The 25,468-nt window shown below is 43.0% G+C and overlaps 1 protein-coding gene across 3 annotated transcripts in view; it reads left to right on the top strand.

The window, feature by feature from the left end:
- Positions 1–25,468, top strand: part of LOC126161525 (UDP-glucosyltransferase 2-like) — a 62,857-nt gene that overhangs the window by 14,302 nt on the left and 23,087 nt on the right. For all 3 annotated transcript variants that reach the window (XM_049917443.1, XM_049917444.1, XM_049917445.1), the window contains 3 exons: positions 7,626–7,804; positions 10,550–11,009; positions 16,916–17,138. In XM_049917443.1, the coding sequence (XP_049773400.1) occupies positions 7,626–7,804; positions 10,550–11,009; positions 16,916–17,138 (862 nt within the window). The remainder of the gene's footprint in view (positions 1–7,625; positions 7,805–10,549; positions 11,010–16,915; positions 17,139–25,468) is intronic.

The following is a 25,468-nucleotide window of genomic DNA, read 5'->3' as shown; positions in this document are numbered from 1 at the left end:
GTGACAGTGAGTTTGTATGAGAACCTGATTAAACATGTGACGAATGACAGAACTGGGGAGGAACGGAAATCCAAGTAAAGTAAGTATAGATCTGCTACGAATTTCGTACGTATGAGTGATGGTGGATTCGAGGGAAGTGTCGCAGTGATCAAGCTCTGGAGCCTCATTCGGGGGGATGGCGGTACAAATCCCATTCAGTTTGAGTTGTTTAGGGAGCCCACTGTTTCCTTATGGCAAATACTCGGATCGTTACATTAAAAACGACACGGCCCATTTTAAATTATTCCTCCTTCCACAATCCTAGCATGTGCTCGCTTTCTATTGATCTCGTCACCGGGTGGACGTTAAACAGTGTCGATGGAAGAGTATACTCGCCATGTCTCGAACATTAGCATTTTAGTCTGTTTTGGGGTTTTTGCCATACAGCGCGGTTTCGAGGTTTGTTTTCAGTTGAAAGTTAATGGTTTAACAAGTTACGTAGGACTGCAATGTACAGTGAAGTGGATGTGTCAAAGGTGGAAATTACAGTTGGTCAGGCTACTGCCATCGTTTAAGTTTAGCAGTATTGATTGTTACTTACCAAAATAAGAAAAATCCAGTGTTTCAGAACTGCTACCCATCCCAGAGAAAGTATCTTGAACTGAAGGTGTTCTGTGATGCGGAGGGCGAAGAGTACTTCACAAACATCCCCCTTCGGGGTGAATTTATTGTTTTATTGAGTTCATTTTGTATTATGTATTTTGTATAAGTAAAAGTGAAACATGAATACTGCAATATATAAAAAAATCATGATTTATGCTTAATAATTGAGCTTGTATTCATCAACTATATTTTTATTGTACGTGTTGTAAAAGTTGATTGAATGTTTATTGGAAATTAAATACTAGGTGAACGCAAACCTCGAGACAGTAAAGTATAACATGGACTCATTAATCATTATAATTTAAACAAATTCATTCAAAGTGAAAACTGAATACTGACAGAAATAAACAAGAAACAAACACCGTCCGATGGTACCGACCGGCAACCATGCCATCGTTAGCCCTTAGGCGTCACCGGATGCGGATGCAGGAGGGCATGTGGTCAGTAGTCAAGTAGCTCCTCAATTGGCTTCACAAGGGCTGAGTGCACCCCGCTTGCCAACAGCACTCGTCAGACACGGATGATGACACATCCAAGTGCTAGCCCAGCCCGGCTTCGGTGATCTGACGGAAACCGGTGTCACCACTGCGGCAAGGCCGTTGGCGTTGACAAAAATATTATTCCTAAAAGCCAGTTAGTCATGAACACTTTCTATGACTGACTCAAAGATGCACCGAATTTTGTCGTGGGAGCTTCGCGGAGGTTATGTGGTGAATCACGATCTCAGTATCACATTTGATTCTGAAATTTACAGTCTGATGCGAGGGTTATGCTAAGAAACTGAAAAATATTTTTAATACTTGTAAGGAGTATTAAAGAATGGTCATTCAGTACACTATATAAACTAAAAAACTATATATTTCAATAAACACTGGAAAAATAACGTTTCAGAGAAAGCTGTAAAATGGACGGAACATTTTCTTACCCTGTAGTCATCATCAGTTCTTCAAATGGAGCTTAACACTCGGACGCCTCGAATTTTCCTGCCCCCTTGAACGCCCAGAGGGGTCATTTTGACCCCTACCATTTAAAAAAGTTTTATGCTTTATTGTTTTCAAACTTTAAGCATTTATTATATCATATCGTTTACAAGATTTATATCCAGTTGTGCAAAAAAGGAACAGGCACAAATTGTATTATTTATTGACATATAATCAAATTTCACTGAACCCGGTAACACACAAACAACTGTAAGCAAGTGACAAGCTTTTCTTTGTTCTAAATTCATAAAAAATTGAACTTATCATGCGCACAGAAATGTCAGCTACTTCATTGTTTTACGCAATTGACACAATTGTATTCAGTTTCCTTTGTACATTTTACACAAACCATCTTCTTACAAACACTACACATGGAAACAGTTTCATTAAATTTGCTTTTACGGCGCTTATGTGACATTTCGTGTTCATTTTCATTCTTTTCATACTTGCCTGTGGTCGTACGAGGAAAGCGACTCTTCACACGCTCAGAGCGTAGTTCATCTGCAAGCTGCTGAATAAAATATCTTCTGTGATCTTCTTCCCAGTAACAACCCTAAATACTACATATGCATTTATTCCTGCTAGGTCAAGGATATTGTAGAAGTAGTGCACTGGCCATCTTCTTGAGGAAGCCTTGACTGAATACTGCCTCGCCATTTTGTCTACTATGTCAACCCCAAATTTTGTTTTGTTGTAATAACATACAGTTTGTGGAGTTTTTTTCTCCTTTGTATTTATGGTAACTCTAGGATGAAGGCAAGACATTACTAGTAAATTTTCTGCTTTCTTTCCTTGATATACTGTCAAGGAAATATCACCATGTTTTAAAACTTTTGTGGAATACAGGGGACTTCAGAACATGTGGCATTCCTCTTCTTGTTCTATTTACTGTTCCTACAATGGAGGTTGATTTTTCTTTCAATTTTTTGGCTAGTTTGAGTGAAGTGAAGTAATTGCCTGTAGTGTCATTTCGGCCTTTGCCCAGAAATGGTTCCATCATTACATAATCCTGGGATCGTGCAGTATCCTTACCAAGATAAAGGAAACTATTGAGTATGTACTTGCTTTCAACAGCTTCAGCTAACCAGTATTTGTGCCCATACTTGTCAAGTTTTGAATCCATGAATTGTGTGAATGGGCACATAGTTTAACTTGGGAAGAGCTTCTCATCTATTGTTATGTCACTTCCAGGTTTGTAACACAGACAAATTTGATCCAGACAGGAGAAACCAATGAAAAATTATCGTTCTGTAATTGTACAGAATGTGTACACTTCTCGTCGAACCTCAAGAATCTCATAATCTCACAGAATCTATTTCTATTCACGGTTTCCACACAAACTGGTAGGTCCCAGGAATCTGACCATAAGCTGTGAAGGTCTGTACTTGGGGAACCACTCACACCACGAGGAATAAATGCTTCTAGTTCTTCCACGGTCATTGACCAGCTGTCATTCACTAGTATTCTGTGTGCCTCTGTTACAGTGCATTTCAAAATATGTTTGATTATATAATTCTCTATGAACAAGTGCCAAGCACTTGATACAAGTTCATCACTTACATCTCATTTGCGTGTGATTAGGAAGACGCTCACCTTTTGAATTAGGTACTGCTTCTATCCAGACTGTCCCATCAGGAGCAACTTCTTTCTTTCATCAGCCGATGAAGAAGCAGTGACTTGTTCTACACTCCGAGGAACAGGATTATCTTTTCTTCTGTTACATTATTTTTCTCGATATATAGAGCACGAATAATAGAACAAATGTAAGAAAGCCACCATAAAATCTAAATTAAATGCAGTAACATTACATGTATATAAGAATATGATGATTATAAATTAGCAATATACTTACTAGACTCTAAACTTCCATTATCTGTATCTGAAGAATCAGAATCATTAGTATTAGATGAATCACCTTCTTTCACTGTCTGCGGTAAAAACTCTTCCTCTGAATCCTCACAAAAAAGTTCGCCACCATCTGAATCACACTCCATAACTCTTTGTAACTATCCAAGGATCTTTTCATCTCCTAAATACTCTTTCCGATTCGTTTCAATCTTCAGCTCACGATCACCTTTGAAAGACTGATTCTTACAAGGGGATGACGAACAATGGTGAACCGGGTCCATTTTTGTTATTTCATACAGCAATAATATGAACGAAAGTAAATTATTGCGCTACAGAGTAAAGGAGCCGAGACTTGAGAATGCATGGAACAACTATAAATAAAATTATAGCTTTTTCCTAAAGTGGTCAATATGACCCCTCTGGGCGTTAAAGGAAAAACTGGAAAAAAGTGATAATGAATTAGGCTAAATGCACTGTTTTTTTTTAATATAATGAAAGTATATGCGAAATAAATAAATGTCACGAAAGTAAATGTCGCTTGAATCATTCTTCAAAACATAGCTAGCACTTAAAAACCGAAAAGGGTCATCTTGATCCCTCTGGGCGTTCGAGTGTTAAAAGATCTTCAGGAAAGAGGAATACTAGTATGAGATTTTCACTCAGCAGCGGAGTGTGCACTGATATGAAACTTCCTGGCAGATAAAAAACTGTGTGCCTGACCAAGACTCGAACTCGGAACCTTTGCCTTTCGCGGGCAAGTGCTCTACCGCTGCAGAGTGAAACTCTCATTCTGGAAACATCCCCTAGGCTGTGGCTAAGCCATGTCTCCGCAATATCCTTTCAGGAGTGCTAGTTCTGCAAGGTTCGCAGGAGAGCTTCTGTAAAGTTTGTAAGGTAGGAGACGAGATATTGGCAGAAGTAAAGCTGTGAGGACGGGGCGTGAGTCGTGTCAGGAAGACAAGTGTTTAACGTCCCGCCGACATCGAAGCATTAGAGACGGAGCACAAGCTAGAATTGTTTCAAGCATGGAGAAGGAAATCGGCCGTGCCCTTTCCAGGAAACCATCTCGGCATTTGCCTAGAGCTATTTAGGAAATCACGGAAAACCTAAATCTGTATGGCCGGACTTGGGTTTGAACCGTCTTCCTGCCGAACGCTGGTGCAGTGTGCTAACCACTGCGCCACCTAGTTCGGTGCGTTCAACATCCAGGCGAGGAGATACGGTTTTATTGGTTGCGGCACAGGGTTTAAAGTTACAACTACGGCACAGTGAACAGTGAAACAAGCGGGTATACGTCTGTTGCTAACAGCTGCCAACATAAAGAGTCAGAAAGATAAAAACTATCGAGTCTACTGCTGTAAGTAGCTGTAAAGTGCGTATACCCGACGAGAGCGGAGTATTGACAGATACATGCGTCTCGTATTTGCAAAGAACGTACCAAATAGCCTAGTTTCTTACTGAAATTAAAATTAGTGGTCTGATCCACAGGACGCAAAACACAATTAATATTTTCAGCTGACAGAAGTTTCTGCGATTTTTTACGAAATAAATAAACTATATCCCTATTTATATAAACGCGCACGATCCGTGGAATTATCCGACCCCTTATAGGCGTAAAGAAGAATTCAAGTAAGGTCACAAAAAAGCAGCCTTTTCTTGGCCGTTATCAAAAACTACGAAATCAATCAGCGGTACTTGGTTCAAATGGCTCTGAGTACTATGGGACTAAACATCTATGGTCATCAGTCCCCTAGAACTTAGAACTACTTACACCTAACTAACCTAAGGACATCACACAACACCCAGTCATCACGAGGCAGAGAAAATCCCTGACCCCGTCAGCGGTACTCCCTCTCTGTAAAATAATGCAGTATCAGTAGACAGTTCAGGAGTCACATTAGAGAAAGTAGGAAAGCCGTGAATAGAAAAGCTGTGTTTTGCGGCTGTGCAGAAAGGCGACTGTCGCATGGGGCAACGTGGGGAGGAGGGGTGTGTGGGGTCAGGGGGGGGGGGGTCCTTGGAAATTCAATGTCAGGTACAGAGGATAAACCCCACTCTTTCACAGGTGGTCGGTGAGGCTCCTGGGAATCAACAGAAACGAAAACTGATGGTACGTCTTATACCGTCACCACATGTTCCGCTGGCAAATTTGGGTCGATCTGATTCTGATCAGCAGCGGTTTGTGGCATGCTTTCCCCATCCAGGGGAGCAGGAAAATGAAGGGGGGGGGATACCTTACAGACTCAGGGATGTCAGAAAGTCCATAGATATAGTACGGAGCTCCGAATCAGATCTATCTTCATGTAATTTTGAAGAGGCTGTCTCAGTCTCGGGAGTCAGGTCGGAGGGAGTGCTGGACGCTTTCGACACTTGAACGGCATCCGACATGTTACCATTCGGTCTAAAATCAGTGAGGGGAGAGGCCTCTACCACCGGAATCTTTTCAGTAGAGCGGAGAAGCGAAGAGGAATGTCTGCCTCGTCACCATCTTGCGTTCGTATTTGTTGTAAAGTGGATGTGGTGGCGGCGCGGAAGCTACAGTGGTGAAGTCCCTTTGCGTGGTTAACGGCGGAAATGCGCGAGGACCATCACGCAACGGCTCGCCTTGCCCCTCTGAAACCTGGTTAGGCACAATGATTGTCATTTGTGAAACCAAATCCGCTAAAGTTAGTTTTTACATCGTTCATAACTGGTCACGACGAGAGCAACTTTTACGCAGCTGTCGACTCTTATTACATATAAAACAGATCCCTCCTTCTCCTGTGTAGATTATAAGTACCCTGCATCCACACATCTGGAAATGATAACCATGTCCACGGATCGAAGTCCGCTATAAACTTGTAACCGATGGTGAGCGGACCAGCGTTCCTGATGTATATTCCATATATCCCCAAATGGAAGCAGGACGGTCCTCCGAAAAATGTCAACTTCGGGCGGAAGGTTAAACAGCCAAACATTCGAAAATTCTACCTCCGCATTCGCCGGAATAACCATAATAGCAGAGCCATAGCGATGAGTGAAGGGGACTTGTCCGTGCTGCAAAAGGAGCCTGTGAACATACAGATCGTCTAGAAACTTGACGTAAATACATACGATTCGGAATCGAAGTAAGCCACGTGAACCTGTTATGAAGTGATTTTTGTACTTCCAACATTGCAGCTCAGTCAGCAATCGTGATAATTTAATATGTAAGAAACTATCAGCCTCGATTGCGGTAATGAAACCAACCTTTACCTATGTTTCAGCCCAAATAATGGAGCCTTCTTCAGAAGATATATCTGAATCTATAATTTGTCTAAGAGGGCACGTGAGCTCCCGAGGACCACCGCACGGCGTCCATGCAGACGAGGCGCACGCCACAGCTTAAGTCTTGGTGTTGACTTAGTACATACGTACCGCATTTTTAAAATGTGACTACGCCTATTCAGGCTGTTTTAGTTTTATTTCTAGACCATGCCCTCTTAGAAAAATTATAGATTCAGGTGTATCTGCTGAAGAAGGCTCAATTATTTGGGTTGAAACCTAGGTAAAGTTTGGTTTCATTACCGCAATCGAGGCTGATAGTTTCTTATATGTTTGCTATGAAGTGGGTAGAATGTTCCTGGGAGTCATTGACATCACGGCGCAAGACAAAGCCGCGTCAAAATGAAATCACAAACACGAGACGCCGAGAGACAATCAATTATGTAAAGCACACAATGACTCACAAGCCATTGAGAACAAATAAGGAAACTCTTGCATTGCTAAGAAAGAGGCGGGAACAAGCAGAACTTCCTCGGCCGTCGTGCGAAGCGAAGTGTGCTCGGTGGATCTTCGGAAGGTAGCGGTGTAGTGATACGGGTATGTCAGCTGTGTAAAGGGAAAATAATCGAAAACGGAAGTATCCACAGGAGACTTGTAAAAACCAATGAAAGATATGAAATTGATTATGGTCGACGGTAATATACGAAGTCCGTTGGGATAAAAACAAGGAAAATTTGTAGACAAGATTGATTTAGTTAAGAGTTTAAACAGAAAAGCTGAATGGCATGCAATGTCGAAAGCGTCTTCTATGACTACTAAACAAGGTGGCCGAGCAGCATTTGATCCATTGTTGGTATAAGAGAAGCATTCTACCAAGCTTAGTTCGTCGTGTCCAGTGTCTCTTTTTTGCAGATTAGTCATGAGAACTTAACAGAAATCGACTTATCTGTGGGGTACAACATCATCGGCGATTTGGACCTGGAATCTACAGCGCAGCAGTCCCCCGTGGAGACGATGTCGATGCTTCGAGATGCCACATCAGTGTGCGTCCAGTGGATGCTGAGGGAACCCGCCGTCCAGAGTTTCATCAGGTGGGTGTTTTCTCGACGTCTCTTCAGATCCGTTTCGCATTGAAGCGAACGTACCAACTTTGTCAGTTTCCGGATAGTTGACTTATACGTACAGGGTGTGCCAGGAAGAATAGTAAGTACTTTGCGAGATAGTAGTAAAGACTAATTCGAGTAAAACAATCAGTATCACAGATAGGAACGTCAAGCCACTTTACTCACTATTATTTATTCCAGTGGTTTCGAGCTGCGCTACCTTGAAACGCCTCAAGCTGTGTAGCCATGATTAATTAGTGCGTCGATTTGGATAGGAGGAATAGGCCAAAACCAAGCCAGCATCGTACGCTAGAACGATCTGTGTGTAATAATCGGGGTTCGTGATTGGGTGATAACAGAGACCTTCCTTCCGGTTCTGTGTACTCCTGGTCCAACCACTCTTCCTCTATCTGTCAAAACCTACCTGCTCTTACCTGGTGTGCATTATGCAATCGCCATGCACCAGAATTCTCGGAGCCTATCCGTAGCGGCTAAATCTGATTGACAAGAACACTTTTATACTTAACTCACAAGCGACTCCTGACTGAAATAATGGTAATAATACTGATACCGACTTCTGACTGAAATAATAATAATAATAATACTTTCACAAAGGACTTTGATAGTTTACTATCCACTTGGCAATTAAGTACCCACCATTCTCTTCAAGGCTACAACAAACGACAGATAAAGTCGCGACGAAAATGGTTATCAGCGACTGTTTAATACAACACCGAGAAAGTTCACAAAAGAATGATTACCATCGTCCTGCTTACCATCAGCAGGATGAGAGATGACGTAACGACACGACATAACCTTTGTTCACCTAAGCTACTAATATTTTTGAATTTTTGTATTTTTTTGGTTCTAATAAAACCCCATGTCATTCCAAGCACGTGTGTCAATTTGTACCTCTCTGTCTACATTATTCCGTGATTTATTCAGTTTTCAAATTTATACTGACTTTTTGATCACCCGGTGTTTGGACTTTCCCAACCTATGATAAACGATCAAAAATTTAATTCTGCTTCTGAGATAACTCTCATCAGTAACAGGTCCGTCTTCGATCTACACCCTTCACGTTGTTCTTCGAACAATGGCCTGCGACTCCTACTTACAACTTTTTAGCTGCTTGTGTCGTCAGACACATCACTTTCCCTAATAGACTCTAACCCCAAAAAAAAAGGAAGATGAGGCACCACGAAGGAATTACCAGGGCTGGAATCTCGTTGGAATAGGTCTTCGGTGGTGAGTCCCACTTCGAACCAAGCCCAGATGACCATTGGACACACCACGGAAAGCGGTGGGAGAACAACCTAACTGCCGGCTGGAGTGGCCGAGCGGTTCTAGGCGCTTCAGTCTGGTTAGTGTTACACGGCCAGGTCAGTCAATCATCCAGACTGTTGCCCCTGTAACTACTGAAAAGGCTGCTGCCCCTCTTCAGGAACCACACTTTTGTCTGGCCTCTCAGCAGATACCCCTTCGTTGTGGTTTCACCTACGGTGCGGCTATCTGTATCGTTGAGGGACGCAAGCCTCCCCACCAACGACAAGGTCCATGGTTCAGGGGGGGGGGGGGTATTGTTGATTACGTTAACATAAAGATATTCCTTGTCTTTTTTCTGAATTCACAAACATTTTATTGTATCTGTTAGTACTTTTATGTTGTAATTTTTTTGTACTGACACGTTCCACGACCTTGGAGATTTGCTCCTCAGTTTGATCCTACGAAACTAGACGTGTAAAATAAAAAGTCCTAATATTCCTTAGTTTAGTGAGGATTTGCCTTGTCACGTTAACCGATGCGATGTGTTTCCAAATGTGATACGTGCAAATGATAATTAGTTACATATTTACTGCTGCAAATACATCCTTTTATCCTTTTTTGTTTATGTCCTTGCCTTCCAGTTTAACCATTCACACGACATGCAGTAGCTCAAAATACACTCTTGTGGATTATCACTTTCGACTCCTTCAAGTATTATCACTTTTGGTGCAAATCAAGATTGTTACGTATCTCGAAAATGTTTGATAGGGAATCGTATTGTCGACAGGAAACTAGGTACAGTGCCACCTAGAACTGGATACTATTCACCTCTGCTGCTGCTCTCTGTTCAAATCATATGGTTCAAATGGCTCTGAGCACTATGGGACTTAACTTCTCAGGTCATCAGTCCCCTAGAACTTAGAATACTTAAACGTAACTAACCTAAGGACATCACACACATCCATGCCCGAGGCAGTATTCCAACCTGCGACGGTAGCAAGTATTTGTAAAATGGTGTCACCGTCCTTATGAAGGTTATTTTACTAATGACGATTCTAGAAATTGTGCTTCGTTCGAAATGTTTCAGTGTAGAAAATAATTTTTTACATCGAAACTACCAATGTTTAAAGATGGTGTCATTCAAGTAAACTCTGTAGGTTACGAAAACTAACCTTTCTTCCTCATTTAAAATTTGAGAAACCATCATTCGCCGGCAGGGGTGGCCTAGCTGTTCTAGGTGCTACAGTCTGGAACCACGGACCGCTACGGTCGCAGGTTCGAATACTGCCTCGGGCATTGATGTGTTTGATGTCCTTAGGTTAGTTATGTTTAAGTAGTTGTACGTTTTAGGTGACTGATGACCTGAGAAGTTAAGTCCCACAGTGTTCAGAGCCATTTGAACCATTTTGAACCAAAACCATCATTCAAAAAGTAATTTTCACTAAAAATATCCATTTATCTTTACAGTAAGCGAGACAACTTCGACTTGGTGATCATGGAGCGGATGCCATACCAGGCTTTCTTCGGCCTGGTCCACAATGCGGGTTCGCCTCCGCTGGTGGGCATGATCACGCTGCCGGCGTTCGCGCCCGTCTACCACGCCATGGGCAACCTCGTGAATCCGGCCTACTCGCCCGACGTCTGGGTCGGGTACTCGGACCACATGAGCTTCTGGCAGCGCGCGTACAACGCCTACTTCCAGCTGAGCTTCTGCTACATGTGGTACTTCCAGATACAGCCGACCCAGGAGGCGATCATGAGGCAGTACTTCGGACCGGGACCACCGCCAGTGCACGAGACGGAGCGAAACGTGAGCCTCCTCATCGTCAACAGCCACTTTTCCGTCGACTACCCTCGCCCCCTTTTACCCAATATCCTGGAGATCACTGGTATGCATGTGCAGACGCAGACGAAGCCATTGCCGAAGGTAATCAGTGTTTTATATTCTTTCTTCCTATGTCGAACTTTTATAACGATACAAACACGCTGCTGGTTTTTGTTGTATGGGCATTAGGCCGTAACCCAATTCACGGATATTAAATGCCAGGACCCAGTTTCTCCTTATGCAAAATGTAACAAACGGCTAGAAGTTCGGGACACTGAATTACGTCAGCTCTTTGAGAAATACCGACTCCTCGGCAGACTAAAAAGATATGTCGAAAGAAATTAAAATATTCATTTATGTTACTGGGACCATGTACATAGAACTGAATAGAAAAGTGAGGAATAAAACCCTAATCAAATTCTGTAAAACAATGGCAGTACCATCCGTGCTTTATGGCAGTGAGTCTTGGACACTAACAGCTGAACGTAAATCACGAATCCAAGACGCAGAAATTGTGGTGTCACCGCCAGACACCACACTTGCTAGGTGGTAGCCTTTAAATCGGCCGCGGTCCGTTAGTATACGTCGGACCCGCATGTCGCCACCATCAGCGATTGCAGACCGAGCGCCGCCACACGGCAGGTCTAGTGTAGAGACTCCCTAGTACTCGCCCCAGTTGTACAGCCGACTTTGTTAGGGATCGTTCACTGCCTACATACGCTCTCATTTGCAGAGACGACAGTTTAGCATAGCCTTCAGCTATGTCATTTGCTACGACCTGGAAAGGCGCCATATTCTTCAAGAATGTATTCTGAACAGATAATATTGTGAATCATGTACCGTCAAGAGCGACGTTCATCATTAATGGATTAAAGTTAACTAATTACGTCCGCTTTCTGAATTCTCATTCCTTGTCATGTTCCAGACCTCACGTCAGTATAGTTCTTCCCTCCTCACGCTAGCTAAAACGCGTGCTTGAGCTAAAACGCGTGCATTTCGGCCTCCACTCGTAACACGGTGTTGGCTCTTCTGCTAACACAAAAGAAATGAGTTTTTTAAGAAGATCAGATAGCTATAGACTATCTGATACAAGGAATACAACAATCAGACTATAATTGGGACTTAAAAGCATAAATGATCAGATGAAGGAATATAGAAATAAATCGACAGGTCATGTCACAAGAATGTGAACAGAATGCGTCAAGAGCAATGAATTATCGACCAATAAGCAAATGATCAAAAGGTAGACCAAGAAAGAGGTGGAAAGATTAAACACTAACTAAGCACCCACAATAGAGGAACTGAACGAGAAGTCTTGAAAAGAAAGAAGAGGAAATAGGAGAAGAATATTAACATCAGCTAGATCATGAGTCTATTGCATTGAAAAGTTCTTGGAAAAATGTAAATGCTCAAAGAAAATCATTTAAAACTCAATCCATCAAGAAGCAATTCGTTTCACTACTAGATATGTTGTCATTGTTTCACATGATCATTGAGGGAGTGCGGCACTATCGACTTTTGTCTACATCTCTCTAAACATTTCGTGCATCTCCAGTGAGGAAAACTCCCATTCTTCTAGCATCTCTTGATTTCGTACTTTATCAGTCCACGTTGTCCATCAATAGCCATAGACTATTATGTACTTAATCAGAAATAAAATGGCAATATACAGAAAGAGACCTTTCATTCCCGCAACAGTGCTTGGAATAGCATGATTTTCACCATACATAGGCGTTGCTCGTGCTTCGCACGTTGTACATTGTTCATATTTACCTTGAAAGTGTCAACGAGCATGTTTCTTTTAACTATAAAGTTTCATTCAGTCATTTCCTCATGTAAATCCTTTAATACCTAATCTGGTTTCGATTCATTAGCTATCAACTGTAGTCCATAGATAAACCATGGCGGATGGCTGCATCAGAGTATGACTGATTTAACATTTCCCTGCTGCTACTAGAGTATATAATATACCGTCAGGTCGTACGTTTTTAATATTTGAAGTGGTTTTGCAGTTTTAGTGAAATTTTCACTTGCCGTTAGACTGGCCGTGAAAACTCGTCAGCAAGTAAGAAAACTTAATAAATTCTGCTTTCGATGCAATTTATAAACTGCTGGCAAAATGTGCAACACACCCAAGGACTGTGTTTAATTGCATGAAGGTATAATATGCGCGTACAAAGGTGTTGTAGTGTGTTATTTATTCGTCACATCCAGCAGCGATCAGATGGCGCTCAGGATGTCTAACTGTTTTGAGTCTGCGTGCAGCGAATGTGCTGAGTTTACAGGTGAACAGTGTTTGCAGCATTCATTCTCGGGTAGCCGGTTGAAGACTGCGTACTCCTGTTGAACAACTTCAGACATTTGAACGGGGTCGCACTGCGAGCTTCCACGAAGATGGATTGCTCTACATATTGCGCATAACCCACATCTACATTAATACACTACAATCCACGTGCATGGTGGAGGGTACTTCTAGCACTACTAACTGCTTCCCCTTCTCCAGATCAACTCGCGAATGGCGCGGGCTAAGAACAATTACCGGTAAGCCACTGTATTAGCTCTAATTTCTCGATTTTTTTTCATCGTGGTGATTTTGAGAGGTATATGTAAGATTAAGTAATATGTCGTGCAACTATTTCCGGAAATTGGTCTGTCTAAACTTCAATAATTAACCTCTCCGCGATGTATGTAACTCCTCTCTTGTAACACCTGTCATTACAGTTTGTTGACCATCTCTGTAACGCTCTCGCGCCAGCTAAATGATCCCATGACGAAACGCGCCGCTCTCCATTGGATCTTTATCTCCTCTGTCAGCTACTTCCTCCGTGGATGAGCTACATTTCTGCAAGATTCTTCCTATGAATCTCAGCCTGGCATCTGCTTTCCCCACTGTTTGCTTTATGTGGTCATTCCACGCAATGTCGCTCTGGATAGTTACGCCTACATATTTCCAGCAATTTCTCATCAATAGTGTAGTTCACAATAGTGAATTTCTTTTCTTATATGTGCACAACGTGGCAACAGCCTTGCCGCAGTGGATACACCGGTTCCCGTGAGATCACCGAAGTTAAGCGCTATTGGCGTGGCCGGCGCTTGAATGGGTGACCGTCCAGCCGCCATGCGCTGTTGCCGTTCTTCCGGGTGCACTCAGCCTCGTGATGCCAATTGAGGAGCTACTCGACCGACCGAATAGTAGCGGCATCGGTCAAGAATACCATCTTACGACTGGGAGAGCGGTGTGCTGACCCCACGCCCCTCCTGTCGGCATCCTCCTCTGAGAATGACACGGCGGTCAGATGGTTCCGGTAGGCCGCTCGTGGCCTGAAGACGGAGTGCTTTTTTATATATGCACAATACATTGCATTTATTTAGGTCCAGAGACGGTGGTGCGTCTCTGCTTTCAGCAGTAGTCTGTGGAACATCCCCACACGCGTAGATCACTTTCTGGAGTCTGCATAAAGCAGACGCACTTCAAGCTCGATCCATTGTGCGATCAGCAATGGCCGACTGCACAGCATCGAGGGAAGAAAACCGGGAACATGTTGCACCTGCAGTGTCTCAAATGACCATTGGTAATTGTCTCCTTGCAACAGAACTAACAACACTTGTGGATCTGGCCAATCTGACACCACGACACCGACAATCTGGGCTACTCTGCTGTCGTGAGAGAGTTTACATAAGAGTAGAATGGCGCTTTTCTGTATTCAATGATGAGAGTAGTTTCTGACTGCATGCGAGTGATGGACGTACGAGGGCTATTCAGAAAGTAGGGACCGTTTCCGTCTGACGCCGCTAGGCGCGCGCTGATCGCATATATTTTCGTATGTGCGTGCTCAGCAGCTCAGTCGGAATCCATCCGTGACAGCGGGGACGTCTCTGCGCTTCTGGTTCTTTTCGATACTCGAATCTGAAATGTGCGCTACATTCGAAAATCCCGCCAGTTGTGAGGTGCGGTCTGTGATACGGTTTTGTTGGCAAAACACCTAAAACCTACAGAAATTTATCATGAACTGTGCGAAGTGTACGGAAATAACGTAATGAGTGAATGTTTCGTCCGGAAATGGTGCATTCGGTTTAAAAATGGCCGAAACAACGTTCATGATGAAGAGAAGAGTGGACGCCCGAGCATTGTGACTGACTATCTTGTCGCTAAAGTTGATGGAACGATTCGTGAAAACCGTCGCTTCACAGTAATGGAGCTTTCGCTTTCTTTTCCACAAGTTTCACGGACTTTGTTATTTGAAATTGTCACTCAAAAGCTACGCTACCACAAATATTGTGCCCGACGGGTGCCCAAAATGCTTACAGAGCACCATAGAGAACAGCGAATGGGGACAACGTTGACATTTCTGGAGGCCTACCACAAACATGGTGATTCATTACTGGATCGAATCGTAACTGGTGACGAGACTTGGGTGAAACACGTCAATTGCGAGACAAAATTACAGTCCATGGAGTGTAGCACACAGGGTCCCCCCAAAAACTAAGAAAATGTTTGCAAACCTTGTCAGCAAGGAAGTTGATGGTGACACTGTTTTGAGATGTGCAAGGTGTGCTTCTTATTCATTTTCTCGAACGTGGAGCAACCATAAATTCTGCCCGGTACTGTCAAGCGTTGCACAGCCTTAGAAGATCACTCCAAAACAAACGCCGAGGAAAGCTGACGTCCAAAATTTTGTTTTTGCACGACAATGCCCGACCTCACACGGCAAACCGCATTACAGAACTCCTTAATGCATTCAAATGGGAAATTTTCTCTCATCCGCCCTTCAGCCGCGATCTTGCACCGAGCGACTTCCACTTGTTTCCCAAGATGAAGAACTGGCTTGCAACGACTGCTTTGGTGACGACGTGGAACTCCAGGCGGGCGTGACTCACTGGCTGAACGCTCAGGCGGAAGAATTTTAAGACGAAGGTATTTCAAATCTTGTCCACCGCTATAAGTGCCTCAATGTGTTTGGTGACTAAGTGAAAAAGTAGTATGTCAGTCGCTCTTTCAGATGTATATAATAAAATATACTTCTTGCACTTAGTTTTTTTAGTGCCAAAACGTTCCCTACTTTCCGAATAGCCCTCGTACATATGTACGATGTACAGCTGGAGAGTGGCCTATTCCATAGTGCATTTGCCGACGACACAGAGGTCCCACCCCCGGCTTCATGTTGTGAGGAGCCACCAGTTACAGCTCGCGCTCACACTTGGTATTTCTGCAGCCTACAGTAACCAGTGCCTGTTACTTCGCACAGGTTTTTATCCCCGTGCTACTTCTGTTTCTGCGACAGGAAGGTGATGACTTTCTGCAGCATGACAGTGGACATCCACATACGGCTGCTGCGAAGGAACGTTCCCTTTGCGGTATAAAACTGCCCTGGCCAGCAGTATCACCAGATCTCTCGGCACAAAAACGTATCACACATGATGAACTGGGGACTCACTCGTTCTACAGGGCCTACAAGAACCATTGCCGAATCAGAACAAAAGGCTCCAGCTGCTTACGATAATCCATCGCAGGATGCCGTTCGGTACCTTTACGGTCATTTACACACAAGAATATTCGGCTGCTTTGCACTCTGTGTATCCGTGCGACTGTTTGGTCACCCTCTATGCGAAATATGTGTTTTATTTGGACTTAATTTATTATCATACATTCCTACAGTTATAGACCATCTGTCACGTCACTTGTCACTAAAATGAACTTCATCTTGAGAATGTCGCATTTCTTTTCTGGGAGTGTATGTTTCAGTACTTCAAACCAAAGAACTGACATTGGGGCCGGCCGTGGTGGCCGAGCGGTTCTAGGCGCTTCAGTCCGGAACCGCGTGACTGCTACGGTAGCAGGTTCGAATCCTGCTTCGGGCATGGATTTGTGTGATGTCCTTAGGTTAGTTTGGTTTAAGTAGTTCTAAGTTCTAGGGGACTGATGACCTCAGAAGTTAAGTCCCATAGTGCTCAGAGCCATTTGAACCATTTGAACTGACATTGGTTGTATATTCTCGTGGCTGTTCCAGGATATCCAGGAGTTTATTGACGGGGCAGAGCACGGTCTGATATACATGAGTCTGGGATCCAATGTCAGGAGCAGCGGTTTGCCGTGGCAGAAAGTCCAGGCCTTCCTGGACGCCTTTCGGGAACTCCCACAGCGCGTCCTCTGGAAGTGGGAGAACAAGACCCTACCCGGACAGCCACCAAACGTGATGGTCAGCAAGTGGTTGCCTCAGCAGGACATACTAGGTGAGCTCCGATTTCGGCTCCTAACAATCGCTTATTTATTTATTTACACATCAATTTCCGTAAGACCAAATTGAGGAGCAAATTTCCGAGGTCACAGAAGGTGTCAGTAAATTACAACGTAAAAGTAATAACAGATAAAAATAAATGTTTATGAACACGAGAAAAGTCACTCCATAAGTGTAAGTAAACGCAATCAACAATACAACAAGAATCAGCTTAATTTTTCAAGGAAGTCCTCGACAGAATAAAGGAGTGACCCATCAGGAAACTCTTCAGTTTCGATTTGAAAGCGCGTGGATTACTGCTAAGATTTTTGAATTCGTGTGGTAGCTTATAGAAAAAGGACGCAGCGGTATACTGCACACCTTTTTGCACAAGTGTTAAGAAGTCCGATCCAAATGCAGGTCTGCTTTCTGTCGAGTATTAACCGAGTGAAAGCTGCTTATTCTTTGGAATAAACTAATATTGTTAATAAGAAATCATAGTAAGGAATATACATATTGAGAGGCCATTGTCCAAATACCCAGACTCGTGAACAGGGGTGGACAAGAGGTTCGTGAACTCACACCACTTATTGCCCGAACCGCCCGTTTCTGAGCCAAAAATATTCTTTTAGAATGGGAAGAGTTACCCCAAAAAGTAATACCATTCGACATAAGCGCGTGAAAATAAGCAAACTAGACTAATTTTCGTGTCGAACGATCACTCATTTCTGATACCGTTCGCAAAGTAAAAATGGCAGTATTAAGTTTTTGAACAAGATCCTGAACATGGGCTTTCCACGACAGCTTACTATCTATCTGAACACCTAGGAATTTGAACTGTTCAGATTCACTAATCATATGTCCATTCTGTGAAAAACTTCAGGTTTCGCTGAATTGTTTGTTAGAAACTGTAAAAACTGAGTCTTACTGTGATTTAGCGTTAGTTTATTTTTTACAACCCATGAACTTGGGTCACGTACTGCACTATTTGAAACCGAGCCAATGTTGCACACAACATCCTTTACTACCAAGCTAGTGTCGTCATCAAACAGAAATATTTTAGAGTTACTGGTAATACCAGAGGGCATATCATTTATATAAATAAGGAACAGGAGTGGCCCCAACACTGATCCCTGGGGCACCCCCACTTGACAGTACCCTACTCTGACCCCACATCACAGCCGTTATCAACATTGTGAATAATGACCTTTTTCTGCCTGTTGCTAAAGTAAGAGATGAACCAATTGTGAGCTACTTCCCGTATTCCGTAATGGTCCAACTTCTGGAGCAATATTTTGTGATCAACACAATCAAATGCCTTAGTTAAATCAAAAAATATGCCAAGCGATCGCAACCCATTGTTCAGCCCATCCAGTACCTCACAGAAAAAAGGGAATATAGCTTTTGGAGTTGTTAAACGACTTCTAAAGCCGAACTGTACATTTAATAGCAAATTGTGTGATATGAAATGGTCACTTATCCTTACACACACAGCCTTTTCAATAACTTTTGCAAACATTGATGGCATAGAAATAGGTCTAAAATTATCTACATTATCCTTTTTCCCATTTTTATAAAGCGGCTTTACTACTGAGTATTTTAATCGCTCAGGAAACTGATCATACCTAAAGGAAAAAATTACAAATATGGCTAAATACTGGGCTAACATGTACAGCACAGTACTTTAATATTCTGCTAGACACTCCATCATAACCATGAGAGTCCTTAGTCTTCAGTGATTTAATTATTGACTGAATCTCCCTCTTGTCTGTATCACGGAGGAGTATTTCAGACATCCATTAGAAAAGGCATTTGCCAAGAAAGTTATATGATTTCCTGTAGAAACCAAATTTTTATTTAATTCGCCAGCAATGCTAAGAAAATGATTGTTAAATACTGTACATATATCTCATTCTTCGGTAACAGAAATATTTTTACTACGAACTGACTTTATATCGTCGACCTTGTGCTGCTGTCCAGACACTTCCTTCACAACTGACCATATGGTTTTAATTTTATCCTGTGAATTAGCTATTCTATTTGCATAACACATACTCTTCGCCTTCCTAATAACATTTATCAGCGTCTTTCAGTACAGTTTGTAATGGGCTACTGTTGCTTGATTTTGACTACTTCTAACATTTTAGTAATTAATTTCCACTTTGTTCTAAAAGCTTGTATTTATCATCTCTGTTATCAGAACTATAAATATCCTGCCACTCTTGTTCCTTGACAAGGTTTAAAAAACTATTGCTGTTGGATTAACGTTACTACATAGTTTGTAATTAAATATGGCATTGGTTTGAGTACAAAAGCCTTTTAATGTTAAAACTTGTGCATCATGGTCTGAACGGCCATTCACGCTCTTACTAACAGAATGGAATGTTCATCTAGTAAGAATGAATAAAAACATTGTCTATGGTCGTGCTACTGGTCCCCTGCACCCTAGTTGGAAAAAAGACAGTCTGCATCAGTTCATATGAATTTAGGAGATGTACCAACATCCTTTTTCTTGCACCATCATGTACAAAATTAATATTGAAGTCACCAAATGTAACTAGTTTCTGGTACTTCCTACAAATTGAATCAAGAACACTGTCTAGCTTGAGCAGAAATGCTCTGAAGTCGGAGTTAGGGGACCTATAACCAACAACAATTAGAAGTTTAATTTCACTAAATTCAACTGCCCCTGCACAACATTCAAATATCTGTTCAGTGCAGTGTCGTGATACATCTATGGACTCAAAGGGAATGTTGTTTTTTACGTACATAGCCACTCCCCCACCCAGCAAGATACTCCTTGATAAACAGCCAGCTAAGCTTTATCCTGGCTTGCTTACTAAATGAAAATTTCAAGTCTCAGATTAATTTAGCAGACCTCATGTTGACACGTCAAGAGATATGTTGCTGGTAGGTATTACACCGATATGATAAGTCATGGGATAGCGACATGCCCATATGCACACGGCGGTATATCGCGTACACAAGGTATAAGAGGGCAGTGCATTGGCGGAGCTGTCATTTTCTCTCAGGCGGTTCATGTGAAAAGGATTCCGACGTTATTATGGCCGCACGACAAGAGTCAACAGACCTGGAACGCGGAATGGTAGTTGGAACTAGACGTGTGGGACATTTCAGTCCCAGTGTACTGATAATACCAAATTTCAGGCATTACCTCTCAACACGGGCAAAGCAATGGCCGACGCCCTTCACGTAACGACCGACAGCAGCGGCATTTGCGTAGAGACAACAGACAAGCAACACTGCGTGAAGTAACCGCAGAAACCGCTGTGGGACGTACGACGAACGTATTTGTTGGAACTGTGCGACGAAATTTTGCGGTAATGGACTATGGCAGCAGACAACCGATGCGACTGCCTTTAATAACAGGATGACATCGCCTGCAGCACCTCTCCTGGGCTCGTGATCAGGTCGGTTGGACGCTATACGATTGGAATACTTTGGCCTAGTGAGTGCCGATGTCAGATGGTAAGAGTTGATAGTAGGTTTCGAGTGCTGCGAAGACCCCACGAAGCCATTGACCCAAGTTTTCAACAGGGCACTGCGCAAGCTGGTGGTGGTTCCATAATGGTGAGGGCTGTGATACATGTGACACACACTGTGTCCTCTGTCTAACTGACAGATCGTTGTCTGGAAATGGTTATGTTCGGCTACTTGGAGACCATATGAAGCCATAGGCATCATGTTTTCAAACAACGATGGAAATTTCATGGATGGCAATGTACGATGTCTCCAGGCCACCAATGTTTGCGATTGGTTTGAAGAACATTCTGGACAGTTCGTGGTTTCCCGACATGAATTCCATTGAAAATTTGTGGGACATAATCTAAAGGTCACAAAATGTGCACCGGCAACACTTTCGCAATTATGGACAGCTATGGTGGCAGCTATGGCTCAATATTTCTGCAAAGGACTTCCAACGATTGTCACGTAGAGTTGCTGCACTACGCCGAGGAAAAGAAGGCCAAACACGATATTAAGACGTATCCCATGACTTTTGTCACGGCAGTGTCTTTAATGTTGTAATTTTCTGTAACTATGGCCCGAATACGTAACTGCGGTGCAAGCACTCAGTCGCGAATTATTAGTTGTGTAGACCCGAACAGCTGTTATCTGCATTTCTTTTGCACTCCACTTGGCAGTTCGATTGTGCTCCATTTTCTGAAACCGATAAATTACTCTATTGGTATACATGGAAAGTGGAAGTTGATGTTGAACTTCCTTGAGAAGCGAACATGATTTCAACTTTGTTATATACTTTTGCGTGTAATCACAAATATGTAAGAAAATTTAAATAATACTGTATACTATTCATATTTCTAATTATTTAGCTTTGATCTGTCACAGATATTTTCAATATATTTGTAGTACAATGTATTTCACAAAGAAAAGTAAACTTGAGACGTAACTACGGTCAAAATATCTATTCACAGGGTGTTCATGTTAAATTACACTGAAGCGCCAAAGAAACTCGTATAGGCATACGTGTTCAAATACAGAGATATGTAAACAGACAGAAGACGGCGCCGCGGTCGACAACGGCTAAATAAGACAACACAGCAGTTGTTAGATCGGTTACTGCTGTTACAATGGCACGTTATCAAGATTTAAATGAGTTTGAACGTGGTGTTATAGTCGGCGCACGAGCGATGGTACACAGCATCTTCGACATAGCGATGAAGTGGAGATTTTCCTGTACGACCGTTTTACGAGTGTACCATGAGCATCAGGAATCCAGTAAAACATCAAATCTCCGACATCGCTGGGCCGGAAAAAGATCCTGCAACAACGGGACCAACGACGACTGAAGAGAATCGTTCAACGTGACAGAAGTGCAACCCTTCCGAAACTACTGCAGATTTCAATGCTAGGCCGTCAACAAGTGCCAGCGTGCGAACCATTTAACGAAACATCATCGATATGGGCTTTCGGAGCCTAAGGTCCACTCGTATTCTCTTGATGACTGCGCGACATAAACCTTTACGGCTCGCCTGCGCCCGTCAACACAGACATTGGACTGTTGATGACTGCCAACATGTTGCCTTGTCGGACGAGTCTCGTTTCAAACTGACGCCTTGCAATGTGTTGTTTAGAAGAGATCTCCACCCCGTCGTACTCTTACGAATTTATGGGCAGCCCTGCAGTATCCATGGTGTCAGTTCCCTCCGGCACTACTTCAGATATTACTCGAGTCCATGCCAAGTAGTGTTGCGGCACTTCAGCATGCTCGCCTGGGCAGGTGTACCAGTTTCTTTGGCTCTTCAGTGTATTTAGCCTTATTGGTACAGTATTTAAATACCAGAAATCAAAGTAGCTTTTTAATACCAGTTGCAGATTTTACTGCAGTAAATAATGAGCAAGAAAGTAGATGGGACACCATATCGCCCTTATGCCCCAAACACATTGGTCTCATGACTACGCGAAATACTTGAATAAAACTCAGTCAGAGGGAAGAGATTAAAATTATTTGTCATTGTGAAGTATGAGAGCAAAGTTTGGGCAGATATAATCACTGAAGTCTGCTAAATTGAGGCAGATGAGAGTTGCATTGCAAGAAGTGATAGACTGTGAAAAAGGATCTTTTTGTGTGAATTTTAAAATTTTTCCGGACATTGAATTCATCGGACGATATTTCGAGTGGGCACCTGCCAATCATCTATAGGTGAGCCACACAATACGAAGACTTCCTCCGTTCCGCCATATGTAGCGTGCTGCGAGTTTGAGTTCATTCCTTTAAAATTCAAGTTAGACGGTCCACACCTCCCGGCGGCAGCGCCCTCGCTAGTGGAACCGCGTGGCTCAACTCTCCTCTGTGTTACCGCTCGCTGCGGCCGATGGCGCTATCTGTCGTCTTCTATTAGAGCAAATCGTACAGATGACGCGGTTCCACACACTGTCCAACTGGTGGCCGCTATCACCATTCGTCAGATTTTCCGGCAGGCATATTTCCACAGATTCTTTAATACTGTAGTCGCAGAAAGTTATTGTTGTGGTCAGAATCATAGGCCCATCACACTCCACTGAATGTCCGTGGACATACTGCTTTCGGCAATAGCGACTTGCTTAGCTGCAAAAGGTAAGTGCAACGTTGATGTTCAGTGCAGCGTTCTTTCACAATCCGTATGGTCTGTCCTACGTAAGCCATACTAAACTGACAAAGTATTTTGCAAAATTCCGGCCTTCCGCAGTAAGAAGTCGTCTTTCATCGATCTCAATAAGCCTTGAATCTTACATGGTGGACGGAAAGTCACTTTCGCTTGAAATTTACGGAGGATTCTTGCTATTTTAAACGAAATGTTCCCCAACGAAAGGAAGGAAATCTAAAGACCTTGTCGGCGAGTTCTCCTCTTTATCCACTCCCTGATTCTTTCTTTTAACTGACAGTACGCCGTTTATCTTCTGGGTGGAATATCCATTTTTTCTGAACTCTGTCTTACGTGGGCGAGCTCTTTAGCCAAACTATTTAGATCTCAGACTGTGTAAGCTCTGAGTACAAGTGTTTCAAGCAAGCTTATTGTTCGCGCTTACTGATACGTATGAGTGGCTTTCCTATAAACTGAAAGCCCCAGAGTGCCATCGTTCTGTCGTCTAACCAATACTTCCATCATCTTCCTCCATTTCCATAGTTAGCCGAATGTTGTCATGAATGGAGTTGAGGTGACGAAGAAACTCCATCAGTTTATCCTCTTCATGGGGTCGCACTATGACAGTACTGTCCGTATTTCCTGCAAAATACAGTTGGTTTATGGGCCACTAATTCAAGCTCTCTCCTCGAAATACTCCATAAAAGGGTTGGGCACCAGAGGAGACAGAGGCCTGTCCATGGTTACGCTGTTAGTCTGTTCAAAATATTCTTCGTTGAACATAATACTGGTTGAAGATTGAGGATGCCGAAAGTAAGCGGTGACGTCCACCTGAAACTTGTTCACAATTAGTGACAAAAAATGAGCGAAGGAAACCTTTATAAAAGGCGGCACCACATCAAAGTTAGGCAAACGGACAGAACTGCTTAGACGGGGAACCCCCTTGTCTATTGATAAAGTCAGCTGAGTTACGGGTGTGATGTGGTCATTTACCTACCAACGGTCTCAGCAAAGAAGTGAGATGTTGGGCTAAAACATATGTAGGCGCTCCAATGTTGCTCACTATTGGATGTAATGGAACCCTTTCCTTATGAATTTTTGGAAATCCATACAGTCTTGCTGGTACACAATTATGTGGTCTTAACCTTTTGATAATGTCCTGAGGTAAAGAGGAGGAATTCAGCAGTACAGAAGTTTTCCATTGCACCCGTTATGTAGGGTCGTGATCAATCCTCCTACAGTTAGAGTCGCTTACCAGGCCATGCGTTTTATCGTCACATACACTACAAGGTAACAAAACGGTTGCATTACCTTTGCCAGCGTTCAATATCACTACATCACGTAGATTTCATAGTGCAGCTCTTTGTGCAGTGGTTAAGTTTCTACGTCGAGGAGTAGCTTCCAAAAGAGCATGGCATGTTTTCCTTTTTATTTCTTCTGCAGCATGCCATGGAATGCCTCGTGCAGCTTCTTCAACACGACTCACAAAACTAATTAAAGGCGGTGCTCTAGGTGAAGGTGCTAAATTGAGTCCCTTGCTTAATAGAGTCAGCGTCGCATCGTCCAAATTTTTCTCCATGAAACTGACAACTAAACGCCGTGCAGTTATCTCTTGTGTTGACGACTGCTGTGGCAACAGATGTCCAAATTTCGACATCTGCTGAAAACTTAGATCCTTTTAACTCCGAAGCCACTCCATCGACCCAGTCCGGGGGTACAGGGGAGAGATGCGTTCCAACATTTAGCTGTAACTGGTAGAGTTCTCTTGAAATGGCATCTAGTCTTCGTATCGTATAGAAAATCCTGTCTTTGACAATAGCGTGACTAGCCTTCTCAGTAACTTTCCGTGCAGCGGCAGTCTCAATAAAATGCGTTACTCTGGAAAATTTTGGTACTATACCATGGTCCCGACATCTCAGTGAAAGGGTTTAAGGAACTTAACAGTTTTCTGTTACCACGTAGCTTCTCGGAACTTCGGACATGTGAGGAAATCTCGTCCCCGTAAGGATGCAAATATTGAAACTGTTTCCACGAATAGAATGTTCAAAAAAAATTTGGGCACACAGACGACCGTCGTTAAATTTAACGCATGATATTTCGACTGAGCACCTCAAAATTATATTCAGGTGAGCCATCGAAGACTGACGAAGACTCCCTCCGTTCCGCGGTATATAGCGCGCAGCGAGTCTTCCGGGAATTCATCAAAATTCAAGTTGTCAGACGGTCCACTCTTCTCGGTGGC

The sequence above is a fragment of the Schistocerca cancellata genome, chromosome 2 (genome assembly GCF_023864275.1).
Source record: "Schistocerca cancellata isolate TAMUIC-IGC-003103 chromosome 2, iqSchCanc2.1, whole genome shotgun sequence".
In the NCBI taxonomy this organism is placed as follows: domain Eukaryota; kingdom Metazoa; phylum Arthropoda; class Insecta; order Orthoptera; family Acrididae; genus Schistocerca; species Schistocerca cancellata.
This window is presented reverse-complemented; position numbering and strand designations above follow the sequence as displayed.